Consider the following 20,561-nt stretch of genomic DNA (forward strand, 5'->3'; position numbering starts at 1 on the left):
TTTAATTTTTTTTCATGTTGTAAGAGCAGCTTTTTAACTAGAAATGATAAAAGATGCATTGGCTACGTATAGCCTATGACGTTAAATACCCACAAAACCAAACCGTGGAAATGAAACCTCAAAGAGGAGTCAATACTGAAATTCGTTAGGGAGCGGAAGTAAGGACCCATATGCATACTCAAGATTCAATCCAGTTAGAGTTTGTGTTTACTCATACCATATATTTCGCCCCTATTTCTCAATATCGGCTGCACAAACCTTCTATAAACATTTGCCCCTGATGGAACACAGCCCTTAGCAGCAATTTTGAAACAAGGGATGACATAAAAATTCTCTCAGGAGAGGTACGCGTAACGGAAATTATTGTGGCCGATATCCATGATGACAGTCCTGTTTCTCTAATTCCTCTATACGAACTCTTAAACACGTCTTTTGGATGACACACATATCCCATGGTACTTTGTTTTAGAGGTCGACTGTAGTGTCTATACACATGTCTTCTAACTGGCTCTGCTGTACCTACTCTATATTCACTTGACTATTTCCAGAAATCAGTTTGACGAATTCGCTTTAAATTTCTCCCACTGTTGGAGCAAATTGCTAACTAGAAACTGTCAAAGAGGTTTCGAAATCAGAATCCTCTGAGCAGTGGCTCAGTCGGTGCAGTAAGTTAATATAATTAATTTTACTTGCCTCTCATACCCGTTATCCATAAGTTGCTCTTTATTTTGTTGATTTCTCAATTCACGAATTACGTTTCATGTGTCGAAAATAGCTTTTAAAATTGGATGGTGGAATTACTGATTTTGTTAGTGGACTTAATAGATATAGCATTTGATTATATATGTGGCAATGGAATGGTGATACTGGATTTGGATGAGGTCACTGATAATTAGTGTGGATCACCAAATACTGAATGTGTATCAAGTCATTGTATCTGATTATTATAAAATTCCAAAATATAAATATGTACCATACATGCAGTTTAGTATTGAGCATTAAGTAATAATTATGATGCATATTTGGAAATGGCACACAGGAGACTACAACAAAAACAACACCAATAAATTTGATTGGAGTTTAAGACTGATCTATATACGCAACCCAGACCTCACAATTTTAGATTTCAAGCATAATTGTCGTCAGTCAAGTGATGTTCATGCAATTGTGAGAAACTGGGCTTTAAAGCAGGTGTTTTTCTTTTTCCAGTCCCGCTTTTTCAGTGACCAGTTCGTGTAACAGCACATTATATGAAATAAGTGATGTAAATTCCAAACGTGGGAAAATTATATTTGTTTGTAAATACATTTGTGAGACCTCATGTAAAGAAATATCTATTTTTGTGATTACGTTTTTGTGACTTTATGTGATGAAAATGACATTTTGGTAAATACGTCTTGAGACATTATTTGAAGAAAAAAGTCCATTTTGTAAATATGCGAGACTTTATGTGATGAAAATGCCATTTTGGTAAATACGTTTTTGAGACACTATTTGAAGAAAAAAGTCCATTTTATAAATATGCGAGACTTTATGTGAAGAAAATGACATTTTGGTAAATACGTTTTTGAGACATTATTTGAAGAAAAAAGTCCATTTTGTAAATATGCGAGACTTTATGTGCAGAAAAATGACATATTTGTGAATACGTTTGTGAGAACTTTATGCCAGTTTGACATATAGATACAGACTTGAATCGAACCTTGGAATGTTCCAGAAATATTTTGTTCCCTTTAAGATGACAGTTTTTTCAGAAAATGGCTCTTGCAACCTAGGTCTAGTGGAGAGGGTATAAGGTTGCTTACTCATTGTTACATTACATCAGAAGTAGAATCGGTCTTATTGCTGTGTTCCGTTGTAATTTGAGAGGAGTACGTGTGTGTGTGTGTGTGTGTGTGTGTGTGTGTGATTTGGATTTTAACGTAGCTTTAAAACGTTTTCATTCATAACGCTACGACATCTGCAGTGTGGCAGTTTATAGTGATGTCTAGCACTCGGGCATCATGCCGCAGACACGCATCATCATGTCACATTATCCTAACACCAGGCCGACCAGTCCTAACACTAACCTCTTAGTTTAGGCCTCCGGCGGGGTCTAATTTGAGAGGATTTATTTATTTAATTATATCATTCACTGGAATCATTAAGTGATCTTGGACTAAATAGCTATGTTAGGATTGTTGTGAATTCGTTCAAGGACATTTTGGATTCTAACATTGGGATACATGACGACTGTTAACACATTACCACAGTCTAGGCTATTGGCACATCAGTATATTCAAAATTGGAGTTCAGTCGGACCACCAATGGAATTCATCTGGATTTCTGTACTTTTGGACATGGGATAGAACGTTTAGGACTCGCTAGGATATAGCTGTCAATACTGCAAGTTCTTTTTAAGTTTTCACTACGTATTCTAGCGAAATAAACAATTTGCAAGATTCAAACGAGGAAGAACATAAAGTATCCTCTAGTAACTGGCTGCTGACTGAGTCTTCCAGCATCTGCATGTATGTAGAAAGTTATAATCTTGTTTTTCTAGAAGTTATTGATTTGTGCTTTAAGATCTGAGCAGATTTAATTGTATTATTGTTGTGTCCAGTAGTTCATTTGGACTGGAATGTTATTTATTGTGGAAATACAAAGTGATCATCTAACATAACACTCATGTAAATAGAGACTTGAATTTATAGTGAAATTTCAAATAATGGTATATCTTTAATTGCATTATCGAGGTCCAACAAAAAACTGTTGGAACATCACCGCTATACGGGTTAACACAGACACCTCAACACTTCCATCGTTGGATTTAATTTGGAATTTCACTAAAGTTTATTCGGAACTGTAATCATTAGGACTTGTGCCTGACATTCTGTAATTATTTCGGATATAATTAACAATACCGTAAGTTCCTTTTTTACATTTTCCCTTTCTATTCTAGGGAAATAAATTATTTGTTGAATTTTACAAATATTATTGCTTCTCACCCTTTTAAATTACTTGTTTTAAGACAACACAGTCGTAATACTCTATATAGTACTTTCCCATCCATATTAGACTGTGTGCGCCTATTCAAGAGAGTATATGGTTTTTTGGGTGCAGACTAGTCGAAAGGATGCCTTAAAAACATCGCAATTCGTGTGATGAGAAATGTGCGAATAGTGTAGACACATCTTTACCTCTCTATTTTGAGATGGCATGTCGTGGACTACTTCGTAGTTGTGCGCACCATATACACCAGCAAGAATTAGTGTAGCAGTAGCTCACTGGGGGGGTTGGGTTGGGTTGTTTAGTAAATTCGCGCGTGTACAATATCTTTATTTTAGGTTATCTAGCGACCTTTTGTTAGCTATTGATTTTTAAAAATGAATGATACGGGTATATTTGTGAATCAGATGTTTCAAGCTTGTGCTGTTCTTGAACCTGATGTGAGGTAAGCAAACTTCCCATTGTTTTCTTCACAGTATGTAGACATTATAATAACATTAGTCGGTTTTTACGCAAAGCTAGCCACAAATAACAGTAGACACGATGGTCTCAAGGGAAGTAAAACCTTTTAAAAACGCTTTGATGAAACCTATTTTGAATCGCATCAATATGCTTTATAAATTATCACACTGGGTATCAGCTTGCATTTCCACTGTGATTACCTTTGTATCAAAATGTCCTTCGGACATAATAACTGCATATGCGAATCTGTACTTGGGGTGCTTAAACGTCCCTGCTGCGAGCTTCCATCGGCTTACCAGAACAAATGACTGAAATGCTTATTTTATGATTATCACAGCTATCCTTTTTACATCACTGGTGTACTTCACGTTTTAAAAATGAATGTTCACAGTAGGTCGTTTGATGCAGCGTCAACTTTGTGCATGATAACTCTTTGCCAATTCATAATTTCAACAGTAACGAATGAACAAGCTGTTCCCCATTTTTTCCTGATATCATGGCATGAGATAAAAGGCAAAAAAATGGTGCGAATAAAACCGTCACAGCTTGATATCTGACATATACACATTTATTTGAATTATTCAAGTATATTATGCGATGAATATGACACAAGGCAACGAGAGAACAAATATACAGTTTTCATTTATTTAGTAAGAAAGCTAATAGCTATATTATTCCCTTTTATCAGAAGTGTACCAGGTTCAGAATTGGATGAAATTCATGAGATTAATAATGAATGTGAACCCATACTTTTTACAGCAGTATAGACTGCTTCCTCTAAAACATTTGGCAAATATTTTTGTTATACAAAGTGGATTGGTTACAGTCGATTCTGCCAGTTTGCTTTGTCAGACTCCATAGCATGTTCATACATTTGGAATCAATATTTGTAACGGCAATCTTCAAATGAAATTCACATGGACTGAATTTCGTTTCTCCCATGTGTGTGAAATACGACGAATGCTGTAACTTGATATCTAAAATACTCCGCAACACACCTGTCATAAATGCGTCATCTACTGGGCAATAAGGCAGTTTCTGTGCCAAGTCAATCATGTCAGATATCACGTCATAAGGCAAGATGTATGCCGTTCCGCTGACATAAGGGGGGTAATGAGAGCTTGGAAGCTCTTCCTTCGTAACTGCATATTTACCATTTCTCGACACTTGGGGTGAATTGATCAGAAAACCATGTAGTGTTCGTTGGTTGATATTTGAAGTCGTCCTCATGTACCAGGAAAGTCTAGCTACATTGATAAACGTATCATCATCAACTTTGAGAATATATTTTACACTTCGGCAGTAAGTTTTAATCCATCTCAGACCATGCATCATTTTTGTTGTTAGATTGTACCTTGACTCGATAAAATCAATTTGTACAATGTCTTTAAACTGTGCATTCTCCTCCTCCAAACTTGTGTTCAGATTGGTTCCATCTCCCATTTTACCCAGCATGAACACTATTTTAGCAGAAATGTTGAAATTTTCATGACTATGGATCGCAACACTGCCCCAGGTTTTTCTTATAGTCCGTCTTTCTTCTATATTCATTGGCAGTGAAAGTACGAAGATTAGTAAATACGGAGGAGGCAAAACGTTGCAAATATCACCTCCATCCATCAGAAACTGTGTTGTATACGGTGTAATAACATCATTCCAGGACTGAAAATAAACATTTTTAATTGATTCGAGTCTTGATTTGGTTAATAACTCCAGTGTTGGTGCAATATTTGGAAGGCTCGATTCACCAAGCACTCTACTTTTGTCATTAAGCAGTATACTTCCACCAGATGGCCATTTATTCACATTCATCAAGATGTTGAGAAGAATGCCTATTGAGACCATGGAGCACAAAACAACGATGCACTTCCGTTTCATCCTTGTTTTCGGTTGTTTTGAGACAGCTTGTCCTGCAAAAGAAAGGAATTAATATGAACTGGATAATAATAGAGACACGGACATGCAATTTAATATATAATGGTTATCTCTGATTATTTTCAGGAAGTGAAGTAACGTTTTTCTTCTTGTATTCTTCTCATGTTTAAAGATCCATTACCTATTCTATTGAGATTGGGAGCTTCAAAAAACGTTTAGCTCAGGTACAATATAAAAGAATTGCATCTTTATTACCTTCAGTGCCGATTATAAGAGGGCACCTGTGAAATGTGAAGCTTAATTCTAATAATTTGAAATAGTTATGAAAACGTAAAATCGAACATCGGAAATGAAATAACGAACTAATTTGAAATCGTTGTGTACAACATTGTCAAATGACACCAAAAGGAAGCGTGAACTGACGAACATATATATATATATATATATATATATATATATATATATATATATATATATATATATATATATATATATACCTGTTAAAATGTTTAGAAGGATAAATTAATAAAAGTCCAGATGGTCATAAAAACGAAATTACAAAATGAAACTGAGAAAGTCAAAGTTTTAACGTTAAGACTAGTTGAAAATATCGAATTCGCAAACTATTGACAAGTTAAACATATAACAATAAACAAATCGCAAGATGCAACAACTCGACTTCCTCTTTGAGAATTGCCAAAGCTATTGGTACAGGACAGGGATAAGATCAGTTGCTGCTCTGAGTATAAATGACGAACAAGTACTTGTGGAGGAGCGGGCACTGCTACAGGAACAAGTGCTAGTTAATAAAGGCAGTGCAATGATATTTGTTGATATAGCTCAGCAAGACATGAAAGACTGTGATAACTATTCATATTTCAAACTATCATCAAAAGCTGTAACAACATTACATGGAAATTTTGATAATGTAATGAGCTGTTTTTGTAATATAAAAATACAACAGTTTCACAGGTGTTTCTCTCTTATCGGATTGTGTCATTGTAACTGTTCTAACGTTAATTAGATTGTTTCTTATTGTTTTTATCAGTGTTGCAAAATGGTTAAAAAAAGGTTAAGATTTCATAATGTATAATGTTTGACGTTCGTTTCAAAAGATTTTGTCCACGATTTTTTCTAATGTTTCATTACCTTTTGACGAACTGCTACATACCATTTATAAACTGCTGTAGTCCACTATGTCATTATTCATCGCACTGTGTAGTCCTAATTAAATATTTGAGATGCTTCATATGTTTTTGTCATAACCAACAGTATTCCCCATATTCTTGACCATATCCGTAGGCATTCAAATATACACCAATATAATCATCTAATTTCACATTTGAATCTAAAACCGCAGATTGATATGCAATGAGAAACATTGATCCGAATTTGTTCTGTAAGATTACTACCTGTTTGAGTCGCGGTTTCGTATCTATACACGAAGTTGTAGGTGGTTGTCCATTTCGACCGGTACTATTTTGAACACAGCCATGCAAATCGTTTCATCCTCGATAGCCACCGAGTATAGTTTACTAATTGTGCTGAAAGTATTTTGTGAAGCCGCGAGAAGGCCTGAATAATCACGTATTCGTTAACGAATTATTTTATAGGCGACAGAGGTTATTATCAAAATAGCTCTCAGAGGAAATCCGACTGGAGGTGCCTATAATGGTTGTTGTGGCTATAATTCCAGAAACACCAATGCCAGCTGTGGTCTTGGCGGCGATACACACATGCATTGTATTTAGCGAGTTAAACAGTTTTATTGGTGATTTCGAGTTGATATTGCCACAACAGAGTGATCCCAACGGCATTTTTTTCTATCTGACTCTCGTGTAGATGATATTTTATTGAATATGAGAGTCTGGCAACACCATATTCACGCAGATATGCAGGAACGAAATTGTGATCGATGTTGACATCACCTATCACCCTATTAATCGCGCCGTCGATAGATTCAGCAACATCTTAATCACGATCTGAATTCTTCACTTTTATGTAACAACGATCTTAAACAAACGCCAAAGAAGGTTAGGTATCCGGCTGAATAGATGTGGAATGCTTCAAACAGAATTTCACATATAGCAACCAATGTTAGCGACATAGTTTATATGAAATATTTATGTGCACAAATATCAGGTTAGTTATATATCAATAATGGTTTACCAGCTGATTATTTCTTAATGCTGTCCATTAAAATAACCGGATATACATAAATATAATTCGCAATGTCGAGATTTGAGGTTTAGGTTTCTCAAAACTATCCATGTCAGTATAAAGAATTCGACCATTTGGTATACCTTCAAATTAAAATGAATAAGTGCTTGCGGGGTGTGGATGAAGAAGTTTTGTTTTCTACGAGTACGTGCAGTGCTTTAACAGTAAGTTGTCACGATACTCGGCCGACCATTCGAATTTGTAGTCATCGACGGCCTTTAGACCACCGGGTTCAATAATCAACAACTTCAATTGGCTTTCAAGCCCGCAGGAATCGGTATACAAATATGTGGAGACATTACCTCGTACGCGATCATATGAGTTTCAGGTCATATTGTCGAATTCCGGGTACATAAAATAATCTTCTAAGAACCGTTGGCTCTGAGTTCAACCTACATAAAGACACTTCAAACATTTTAGATTTTGTCATCCTGAATACTAAACATTTGGTAATGATCGCACAAGAAGTTTTAATTTCATATTCGTCAACGGCGAGGCCACAGAAAGACCGCTCCCGCTCGGGAATTTTGACTCAGACTGGATAATTGAAGCCCTCTTCCTTTATTTTATTCATCTACGAGTCGCCATGCAGTCACGAAACAATCTTTTAGATCCATGGCGGACTCAGCCGTGGGAGCCGCGTTAGTGAGATGAATGGAATATTCCACAAGTTGTATGCATTTATGTCACCTCATACTTGAATAATTTTAATATCAACGAAGTTTTTTCTCTTTGTCCGCGTTAAATTGTTCACATTGTGTTGGATTAACCACATGGGGATATTTTCAGTTGGCTTTTCCGAGAAAAAAAATATCAATGTGATGCGGTAATTTCTTTGCAATGAGCTTTAAAATTTCGCAACCTGTTTTGGGTTAAGTCCAACTTAACTTCGTGATATTATATTATTTCTAATTGTGATGTTTCATTAGAACATTTACTGCTTTTGCATCTGGCTACCTTAATTTGAGATATGTTAGGAAAGCAAAATTTGAGAGAAGAGAATAAAGATCAAGGTATTCAAACACTAGTAATTCTGAAAAAGAAATAAATAATAATAAATAATACATGGTAAACGAAAACTAAAGTAAATCCTGAAATCACGTTTAATTTTATCCGTGTATCTTTAATCAATACGAACAACAACCAATTACAATGCTATTGCCTGAAGCACTATCATTCATGAAACGCGTTGTTTACATATTACTTATAACATGATATTTTAACACACACTTCACTGGATTTCGTACAACGCCTCTGTATCAACGTCTCATGGTACTTACAAACGCTTCTCATGTAAATAATCCCCAAAGTACTTAATGAACAATTTCTTAAAACCACCGATACTTAGGTCCAATCCAACTCGTGTTCTGAAGCATAATAATCGTGCCGCGATAGCTGAAACTTCCGTCCGGCGTGGAGTAAAAAAACCTCAAGCTAGATAATGTTCAAGGTCCTCTAACCTCCGGTGGAGCTGAAAGCTCCAGGTATGATACAAATTGCGTCGATATCGTCGTTGCGTTCACAAAACTATGTGGGGCACACTGGAATAAATAATCTAGTGAACAGCATCTCCCTTGAAAGAATTACTGTTGGTCTGGGTAGAATTGGACGACTGGACATTCAATCGATGCCAGAAGAAGAACTGCAGAACTTGTCGATGTAGCAAGTTACCGACATGATCACGGGTACAAAGCATCAAGTGATATCAGTGCGCGGCAACGTATCGATATAAATCACAGCCATGATTTGGATGCAACTGTAAGGTGTCGGTGAAAGAATAGCCAAATGGATTATCAATGGAAGCATGTAGACCAATATTGTTATTGGTATTGACTAGTACTACACTTGGAAGCGGATAATGCCCAATCATTAAAAATAAAACAGTAGTATTGTAAACATGGCCACGAAAACCCTAGGCGACGAGCGGAATTTTTACGCTATATACTAAAGTCGCCGCATTATTAGGAATGGTGAAGTTAGTAAACGCAGTAAAAATCACTCGCACGGGGTCACTCGAGCATAGTTGGCCAAATAAGCTCGCTTAGAAAATTTTTCCGTGAATGGTGTTATAGTGTTATTCGAAGACCACCAACGAAGTTCAAAAGTCGGGTCTTAAGTTTCTCCCACTTGATCACGTACGGACATGTACGTACACGTAAGTGGCAATCGCTGTTGATGTTGTCAGCAGATACAAGGGAGCCAAACCGCTGTATTCTAAAGATTCAGCAACTGTTGGAAACGCATAGAAACTTATATCTTATATGAAAAAATACAACTTTTGAACTGCACCTGACCCGAGCAAAAAATGTTTCAGAGAGATTGATGTGTTGTTAGATTGTTAGAAAACGTAAGTGGCTGGTTCGTCTTCGACATATTACCCAACACACACACACACACACACACTTATATATATATATATATATATATATATATATAATATATATATATATATATATATATATATATATATATATATATATATATATATATATATATATATATATAAGAAAGAGAGAGAGAGAGATAGAGAATCTATGTTGGGGTTTGATCCCCGAAGAGGCAATCCCAGTCAAAGGGTAATAATATTTGTCACCCGACGACCGGAGACCAATACACCTTAAATACATGCTGGTCAGGGCATAGCTAACGCCAATCACTAACGAAGACGACCCTAGTTAATCTGGCCCCCGTGGTGATAAAGCAGTGCAAATCCTGTCAACATATGATATACACCAGCACATTTGCTAGCACAGTGACTAGTGAAATGAATATACAGGGTCCAAACAGATATTGCAAAACGGAGAATGTAATTTATCTCATCACACGTATGATCTGTAGCCTTCAGTGTGTCGTATCAACTGAAAAGTTACACAAAAGGATCAATCTTCACCTATCTGATTGGATGACATAGAATCTGTACAAAAGTCCAGTTGCAGAACCCTTGTCTTGCCAAAATTTCAGTTATGTAATACTTATTGAAATTGCTCACAACCCGAACTGGAGTTCCGAAACCAGGAAATAATCTGAAATCGCCGCCATAGTACATTGTAACGAATCGGGTTAAACCAAGAAGACAAGAAAAAGAAGCATCGTACAAACAGAATCATCTTTGTTGCATCCGGCACATTTTCATTAAAGAAATTCTTTAGATCTGATGATTAGTCACCCAATAGCCTATAATTAATAATAAACAATGCAATATTCGAGATACAATTTACGGATACACAAATCTACATTTAAAACCAGATGACGATATGGATCATCGATTTTAGAGATCAATATAAACTATGTTTTAGCATCAGTATTAATTTTAAGCCACTAGCTGAAACATGGACACTTTCAAGCTTTTATTCCTATTGGAATTGGTGAGGAATCTGACTCGGAGTGCAATCACTCAAGAACAATCTGGGATTGCAGAGCGACCTTGCAAGTGGTTGACGCAGTTTCAATTAGTTATAACAGCATTTAATGATGAAACCACGTCTATGGTCGGTTTAAAACCGTCGATGTGATTCTGCAGAAAACTGAAGCCTCCAACCATGAATTGGTTTTGCAACCGTCCGTGTTAGACCAACTCAGAAACAAATGCGCCTGGGGAGCTGGTAGGTGGATACGGTCGTGCTACTGACCCGGTATGGTATGTCGATATATTTACCGTCTCGGACCAAACTGATATTCCTGCGTAACCACCACGCTACAATTAAGGACCCGCTAGCAAGCGATCGGCAAAACATCCAAGTTGAATATTCGAGGAAGAGTAATTACAAGTTGTTTCCGAGGGGAGTATCTCCAAGAATTATTATGAAATCGAGTCAAAATCGCGTGGTTCCTGTACGTGTAAGTAGTGAATCCATTGGACAAAATCCAGTGCTGGGTACCCTGACGGTACAAACTAACCGTATTACAATGTTGCACACCCATCCTAAGCTTTCTTAACCTGATGAGTTTGTCCGCGTGTGTGAATTCTCGTCGCTTGCGTAGACATTTCACATACATAGTGTGTTTGGGATCTTTGCGACCACAATCCTGGGTATTCCTATTGCCTTCTTGATGTTTTTCCTGGATACAAAAAACATCGAGTATATTTTGAGGCATAGTCACACTTATTCCTCGATGAGCTTGCCACACACGTTTTTATTTGAACTTTACCACTATCTGTTTATTTCGATTGCTTAACGGCCGGTAATCTTTCAGACACTCGCTTATGTCGAATTTGTCTCACGCACGTCCTCACTGGTAGTTACATGCATTAACAAAGAATCCGTATCAGTGAACAGCATGCTAATGTTGTGATTGGATAGAAAATTTACTGAGTGATAATAAAATTCAAATATTAAGATCTTTGACTAGTCCAGAACAGATCCACCAACAAAGACTGGCTTGACAATCTTCAATCTATCTGTATTACTATGTACGGCAATTAGCCCTCCATCCAAGAATTTGCGGGACTCAAACGCTTCATCTGCATTCAGCCTGTTCGTTGTTTTATGCTCGTTGTCCCGAACAAGATCAACGCCGATTCGCTACAGCATGTTGTGGATTGTGTTGTCGAACACAGGTGTTATTCATTTTTTCCCACACAAATCGGTACCAACTTGAATGTAAGTGGACATTCACGAACGTTGGTGAAGACTGAACAACCGGATGACTTTTGTCACACTCATAAATGCTTCAGTTGAGAAGTTAACAGATTTGGCACCAGCTTGGTGCATTCAACAAGTTGAAGGGTCAACGGATAATCTGTATAGGTGTAGTGCAGCTCGGCTGGGTAATCCTAATCAACTATATATTACTAATGGTCACTGTTGCAGTTCTACTCATGTGTATATTCGCAAATATCTACATCCGCAGGATCAATTGACTGAAACGGACTTGCAGGCATTAAATTTAGCTTCGGGCAGTCGTACAAATAATATGTGAAAGTAATTATGACGTAACTTTTCGAACAGCGAGAGAATATCCATCCACGGAATTTTGGCACGAGGGCAGCTACCATCTGCCATGGTGGGTGGGTGTGATATAGACAACTCTCACATATATCATTTAATGAATGGAAATTGATAAATTATTGGCTTAATAATTAAATGTGCGAATACAATTTGTCTTGCGGGAAAGCTATTTATAAGAGCTAAAATAGTCAATTCGATATTGCATTCTACGCCCAATAACTCCCGGTATTGATATAAAATTTAGCTTAAGCAAGATGTAATTAACGTCACATTTTGTGGTTCTCTCTCTCTCTCTCTCTCTCTCTCTCTCTCTCTCTCTCTCTCTCTCTCTCTCTCTGTGTTGCCACTATACCATTCAGACCAAACGACGTTCTTTATATACAGAAATCACATACTCGATTCATTTACAAGAGACAACGGCCAATAATATTACTGTATCAACCAACTGGGTTTCATTCGGATAAGTACACAGAGTGTTATTCTGGATATAACGACCAATATTATTACTGTCTCAACAGTTTTCTTTTTAATGCTTATTATATGCATATATGATATTAAAAGATGGCAACTGGAATAGTTTTCCACTTATAAACTTGGTGATGCACAATGCAGGGAGCAATTTTAGTGTTATGTTTAAAACGGTATTATCAGGGTGATGGAGTATACCAATAGATTAAAAGTGGTCATCTAAATTATTTACATAATGTATCTCTAACAAGATAAGATTGGAGACAGTGCACAATACTGTTGAACATGTAATGTGTGCATCAATGGTAAATGAAGACTCACTGTAAGCAATCCAGAAGTGTCTTGTTCCTTATACATGATTTGATATATCACGAATATATGGTCTTAAGAAAAGTAATAGAAGCTACATTCTTTGTATAATTAAACAGATGCTTTATACCTCTAGAATGCTAAGTGAAAATGCAAAAAACATTTGTAAGCAATATACTAATGTCCGGAATTGTAATGATGTGCCCACAGTCTTTTGTTGCATTACAGTAACATAATCTAAGGTTTTATTTGTTGAATTCACTTTGATTCCCAGTTAATGTCTCTGTCCAAGAATATAATAGAGTACTAGAGAGGAGTAATTTGAATTAAATAATTTCAGTCCAAATTAATCACTGATCACAACAAATAATTCTGAATCAAGATCTTACAGCACGAATAAATTATTCATCGATAAACAAGATGTAAAGAGCTCTAATTGACCTAAATCACAATTAGCAATTTACAGAAAAATAATTAACTAATAGAAACTTCCGTTCTATAATATTCTGCTATTAAAGTTTAATAAAACACATGATAAACATAATGTCCTTGACTCAGTCTAAGATAATGATTATAATATTTATGCTACACTCAGAGATAGACTAGCACTAAACAGGTAAACAATCAACTTGACTTTGGGCAAGTTCAGCTACAAATACAATTTTACATAAACCATAACATATACGAATAAAACTACTAAAACAATGCAAACTAAATATACAAAACACCTCACTTTATAAAGAAAAGAAAGATTTCTTTTAAATATTAGTAAAATATTACATGTGATTAAAAATTACACAGGATGAAGTCATATGAATTACATATAGTTTACATATAGCTATATACGTGAAAGTACATTTCCAATTAGATTACTTTTCCCTTGTTGTTCTTGCTGTCAATATTTCATTCATGCAACATCGAACTCTACCTTAATAATCTCTGACTTTTATTTTTCATTTTCAATGAAAGTAAGGGTGCTGTTAACACTGAATACAATAATTGGAGAAGGGGCTGAACTGATATACACTTCAAAGTGTCACGAAGCGAATATCAAAGTAAAATCGTTCCTTCTCGATTGAGGAATAATATACCTGGTGTTTATTTAATATTTTAGAAAATTAGCTCACTGGATAATCTACACCATTATTGTCCTTTTCAGTCAAAACTGCACCAATCTCAACACCACTTACATCAACAGACATTTTAAATGATAGACTGAAATTTGGAGTTGAAAGAACTATTGCAATTTACAGTAAGGTCTTTAACTTATTTAAAGCCTTAATACATTTTTCAGACCATAAAACTTACTAAACAAATTTTTCAGGAGTTCAGCAATTAGAGAAACATTGGAACACAATTTCCGATATTTTTCAACCATACCATAAAATCGCATCAGTTGCTTTTTAGTAATCGGCAGAGGGAATTCAGAAATAGCCTTGACCTTAGTATCTATAGGTAAACTTGTCAGAGAATATATTTAATAAATGTAACACAAGCACGGCAAAACTCACTATTAGATACATCAGTTGTCAAAATCGCATCACTGAGTCTGTCAAAAGATTTCAAAATCGTCTCAAAGTGATCTTTCCAGGTGTCGTTGTAGACGATGATGTGAGCGTCAATATTATCTAGACCAGATGTAATCATGTTGAACTGCAACGCGAACCTTTCATCCTAAACAGCATCACTTTATATTGATAAAGTCCATCTGGAGTTACAAATGCCGAAATTTTCTTTGTTGTTTCCGTCAGTGGAATTTTTCAGAATCCTTTCAAAAGGTCACATTTGGTGACATATTTAGTATCTGCAATTGTCTCAAAATAGTCATCGATTCTTGACTATGGAACGGAATCAGTTTTGGTCACACTATTCACTTTTCTATTTTCAGTGCAAATGCTGAAAGTATTATCTGGCTTCGGTACAAGATACATGGTGATCTCCAATCTCTTTTACTCGGTTATATGAAATAAGTTTTCAGCAAAAACTGAATTTCTGTTTTCAAACATTTCTGTTTGAGAGGGTTAATCCTGTACGGATGGTGTTTTACAGATCTGGAATCTTCTTTGGAAATAAGCGCTCAAGTAATACTTGTTTTAGTGCATTCTTTTCATTTGTTGCAGATATGAAATGTTCTGGTCTATATTATTCATAATATCTGAAATCCGATTATTGGTCACACCAATCTTACAACAGCCACTTTCATTCCATAGCTTATATTCTCACTGTGGGGGGTTCAGGTGCAACGCAATTAACGGCATGATTAACATGAGTATCTCTTTCATCATACACCTTTGACATTTTTATATGGAACAATTGTTTTTATTTTCTCCTCCCAGGAGTATTAAAGCTATAATTTAAGTCATTTACTTTCATTATAACTATGTATGGTCCGTAGTTTCTAGGAAAACCAATTTGATAGTACACTGATCACCTGTCATCAGTGGGTATCTCATGTGGTTTCCATTTTTCATAAGGACCCAGTGTATAACGAAGTAACAAACGTACCTCTTTGGCTTCAGTTTCTCAAATAACCTTCTGAAACATACAGGAGATCTCAGGACCTTTTTCATGTATGACGACCAGTGATTGTCATTTATCACCTTGATGAGAGATAAGAGAATGAACAGTAAAAAGAAAGGGACTACTCAGATAAAATCAAAAGACCTGATAATAAAAGTCTCAGAGAAGCTCGCGTGTTCACTACAATTTTAATAGGGATACAACTGGCAAAATAACAAATGAGTGATATAGAACTTTTCGACATGCATGGTTCCTTATTCTCCATAATAAATCAGAGAGGATTATGTTGACTCAACAAATGTGTTGCTTTCAATATATGACCGTGATCTTGACATCTTAGAAGTGAGAGCATTTATAATAGGTCTGTATTGCTTCTGTTGCTTATTTTTCAGTTGGTAGCAATCAGAAATAACGTGCATGTTCTTATCAACTACTTGATTCCTAAACGTTGTGTCAGATGGAGATTTGGAACTACTCGGATTAGACTGAAATAAAATTTGCCCAGAAGACTGATGACTGGAAGATTTATTGACAAAAATCTTTGTTGGTTAAGGAATAATCTTCAGCTGTTCAAGCAGCATCTGTTCATCAAGGTAGTTCTTAACTTTACTTTGGACGCAGGTCTTGATCTTATCAACTATTATAAGTTGTCTGAGGTTATTATAGTCTTAAACAACTTTCTTAGCTGAGCACCACATATAAAATAATTGCTCTTTTTCTCTTGCAAATTCGAAATTAGCCCAGTTTTCTTTTCTACAGTTCCTAAACCATTGTCGATATGTATCAGATACCAACTCATAACCATTCACGATGCATTCCTTAACTAGATCATAGTCAGTACTTTGCAGTACTGACAGGGAAGTGTAGGTGTCCCGAGCTTGGCTAATAAGTGTACTTTGTATTAACAGAGTCCTATGTTCTCTTGGTCATTTCAGAATTTCAGCATTGCTTTTCTTCTTCAAATTGAGGAAAATATATTTTCTACTTATCTTTGTTTTAAAGGGGTGCTAACCTAATATTTTGGTAACATCAAAACCTAAATTTGTGTGTGAAGTGGGGGAATGCTTTATACTTGCTAGCTCCAATTCTTTTAACCTAAATTGAATTTATCTTTTTTCCTTTTCTCTTTCTCTCTGGAACTTAATTTTCACGCTCTGCGTTTTGCATTCGCATCTGCATTAGCCTATCTTCTCTTGCTCTTTCTCTCTCTTTCCTCCTTTTGCAACATCATTTTTCTTTCTTCTTTCTCTTTCTACAAATGCATTCTTTCTTTCCTTCTTTCTGTAGATGTGTCTCTTACTTTCCTCTTTCTCTAACAACATTTGTCTCTTTTTTTCTTTCTCTAATTGCATTTTCTCTCTCCTCTTTTTGAAGCTCGACCTTTCTTAACTCGATTTCATTCTTGTATTTTGATTTCAACTCCAAAACGTGCAAGTCTGAGCCAGATGGGCACTTATTAATCCAACCCAAAGCACTTGTATTCGAAAAATTCTTTTCTATCAAATACTGAACGAAAATAGTTTTTATTATTTCTCATTTCGTTAAAGAAGCCTTGGCCGCAGAAAGATCATATTGTCTGTCACGCAGGAGTAATTAATTATTATTTTTCCACCTTTCCTGTGTACGATGATATTATGAAGGCTTGTTGGTTTCACCGAACATTTATCATATTTGTAAAATATTACCTGGGACATGGACAACTCTGAAACAGTGTGAAATTCTATTTCGAAAGCAAACTTTTCTGAAACATTTTAGAGAAATTCGTATTACGGACAAGCCCACAATTTTCTTCCATGACTCTATTGCCTTAAAATAAGTAATAGAAAAGAGTGAAAAGCAACAAGCTTTGTAATATTCAACAGATAATGTTTTTCTAAAATTAGAAAAGAACTTACTGCATTGCGAATTAAATGCCATAAAATCTGACAAGTCCTAATGAATAAAATTCTGGATAAAGTTTTTTGAAATATTCCTGATAATTTCCAACGCTGCCTGTAGTGGCATGTAGTCTCAAATGTACTAATATACCGATGTCCGGAATTGTAATGATGTTCCAGCTATCTTAGGTTTCCTCGTTTGAATTCATGATGATTTCCAGTTAATGTCCCATTCCAAGAATATTGTCCAGCACTTTAAATGTCCAGAGAGGAATAATTTGAATGAAATAATTTCAGTGCATATCAAACACGGAACACAACAATGATTCTGCCTGAAGATCTTATAGCATAAAAAAATAATTTCTTGATGAACAATATTATAAAGCCTTCTACTTGATCTAGGCAGTAATTAGCATTTTCTAAAACGAAATATTACCTAATGGAAACTTCCGTTATCTAAGATTATGTTACTAAAATCTAATAAAAATATGGTGAACATAACGTTCTTGACTCAGACTAAGATAATGAACCTAATATTTATGCGACACTCGGAAAAAGAATGGCTCTAAACAGGTAAACAACTTGATCTCGAAATACAATTTTACATAACCCATAACATATAATGAATAAAAACTAACAAACAATGCAAATTAAATATACATAACACAAGCAGTACTTACACTATAGTAAATGCACCACTTCTCCTCACAATTCTGACTCATTTCATTCTCCCTGAATTTGAACATCATTCAACAAATATGTTCAGTGTTTTGGAGATGGGTTTCCACATACTTTCTTTCATGAAATAAATATAAATGGAACAGATTAGACAGCACTAATATAATTTGTACATATTGTTTGAACCCATTAAAATTATACCGAGAAAATGATTAGAAATTCAAATTCAAGAATTATTAATTTGTAATGTGTAGAAAGCTATATTGTGGTCTATACTATTTAATCTGAGAGATAGATAGATAGATAGATACATAGATACATAGATAGATAGATAGATAAAAAGATAGATAGATAGATAGATAGATAGATATACAACATGAACATAAAGATATATCAGCAGAGAATATGAAAATATTGCAGCCTGTTAATTTTGGTGATCGTAATAATGTTTGGGACCAAAAATTGTACCATAGGTATTATTATCAAATGTCTTTGTCATAGAATGTTGCTAATGGCCAGAACAGGCCTTAGTACCTTTTTTTGAAGGGACTACCATCGAGGCTGTTCTGGACTGTTTGCAAATAGTATCTGCTGAAAATAATCTTATGATTAATTTCTCCAAGTCGTATACAAAATCCACTTCCCATTGCCACCAAATGGAATATTCTCAGACGCCATTGAGCTATCGTTCAAGATTACATATTACTGCACACTGCAAGCAAATTGTTAACAAGAATTGTAATTTGTTTCTCTTAAGTTATTCCTTGACATCATTGTTTCGAAATATTAGAAGAGACTTAATTTATGGACAAGGGACATTTGTATTGCCATACCTTTTAGCTATTTCTTTACAATTACAACATCATCCTCCGTCCACCTGTACCGAACTGTGCATTACTAATAGCATCTAAGATTGATACACGATTGTAGGAAAATGAATAAAGCGTTACAAATGAGGACGTTACGTCGCCAAACCTACCTCAGTAATGTAAAATCCGAAGTTTACTCCTTTTGCAGCAATTTAAGTCTGAAGAAGTGAAATTAAAATGGAATAAACCAAGTTTACATAAACTCTACTCCGACCAGCATGGCGTACAAAACCTGATGTGTACATGTATAAAATACGATGGCATTGACACATTCAGTATTGCAATCAGTTTGAAATACGCAGCATACAATGAATCTCTTAGTATCTTACTTTGCATGCATACAACTGCCACGTACGTTATATTACTTAAGTGATTTAAGAGCACTCATACAGGAATCGTAAATGGAAGATTAGATAACGATGCAGATAAGGGTAAGTACACGTTGTTTAACAAGAAATGGAGAAAGAACAGTTGATTATGTTTTGACCTCTGAGAATTATTTTTCCTTTAAACAAATTTAGAGTACATAATTTTACAGAATTTTCAAATCATGGTTAATGGTCATTCATGCTAAATCTGCTGTTATGTATATTTGATTTAATTATATCTGATTTAATATATATATATATATATATATATATATATATATATATATATATATATATATATATATATATATATATATATATATATATATATATATATATATATTAATTTAATTGTTTGTAAGTTTTTAAAAAAAATATTTTTCATTACATGCTACTGTAATGTAAATTTATTCACTAGAGATGATACTTTTTTCAGTAAAATAGTTGGACATTGACTGTTTGTTTTATAAACACTAGGTGTTGATCTGGATCCTGACCTTGTTTCAAAATTTGTAGCAATCACGTAAACAAGTTCTATCTTTATTTTAAAATGATTGGTTGTTGTCGAGGTCATGATGGGACTTCGTGTTTAAGATGCAAACAATTTTTCTAATATTGTTTCTTAGAGTAAAATGATTGGTTTTCGTCATGGTCACTCTGGGTAGACGTGATCTTTAATAAGTACTTAGTTTATATGAGCTTCCAGAACATGACCACGTGATCCCTTTGCTTACGTTTAGAAGTCATATAACCTATGTATTAGAGTATTATTCTCAGTAGAAGTTGGGCTGTTAACCTGGAAGTTGTATGTTGTGCTGTTTGGAGTTATTTCCAATTACTTGGACTCAAAAGGATTAATTCTGTTATTGTTCTGGAAAATATATGCGCTTATGTGAGATTCTTAATCAAATACAGTTCTTATAAGAAAAGTATTTTGATTTCCAAAAAACGGAGTGATAATTCTTGTTTCTACAAGGA

At 35.0% G+C, this 20,561-nt stretch overlaps 1 protein-coding gene across 2 annotated transcripts; it reads right to left on the minus strand.

Annotated features, from left to right (window-relative positions):
* Nucleotides 1-3,996: 3,996 nt before the first annotated feature.
* On the minus strand, nt 3,997-19,463 carry LOC149786292 (beta-1,3-galactosyltransferase 5-like). Of its 2 annotated transcripts, XR_016425195.1 has the most exons (3): nt 19,326-19,463; nt 18,349-18,463; nt 3,997-5,360 (listed from the first exon to the last, which is right to left on the minus strand). XR_016425195.1 is itself a non-coding variant. In XM_089978172.1 (2 exons), the coding sequence occupies exons 1-2, from the start codon at nt 17,706-17,708 to the stop codon at nt 4,228-4,230; spliced, it is 1,155 nt and encodes a 384-aa protein (XP_089834298.1). In that variant the 5' UTR covers nt 17,709-17,897; the 3' UTR covers nt 3,997-4,227. The 2 variants fall into 2 exon arrangements, 1 of the variants encoding a protein (XP_089834298.1); XM_089978172.1 differs by lacking the exons at nt 18,349-18,463; nt 19,326-19,463 and adding an exon at nt 17,687-17,897.
* Nucleotides 19,464-20,561: the final 1,098 nt, after the last annotated feature.

This window comes from Sinohyriopsis cumingii, chromosome 12 (genome assembly GCF_028554795.1).
Source record: "Sinohyriopsis cumingii isolate HCF-2022 chromosome 12, ASM2855479v2, whole genome shotgun sequence".
NCBI classification, from domain to species: Eukaryota; Metazoa; Mollusca; class Bivalvia; order Unionida; family Unionidae; genus Sinohyriopsis; species Sinohyriopsis cumingii.

What these genes read in the sequence shown, in the direction of transcription:
- LOC149786292 (XM_089978172.1), bottom strand. Translation starts at nt 17,708, where the DNA reads ATGGCATTTAATTCGCAATGCA. An exon ending in GGCATTTAATTCGCAATGCA is followed by an intron (nt 5,361 to 17,686) that starts GTAAGTTCTTTT and finishes TTTCTTTTGCAG; the next exon opens with GACAAGCTGTCTCAAAACAA.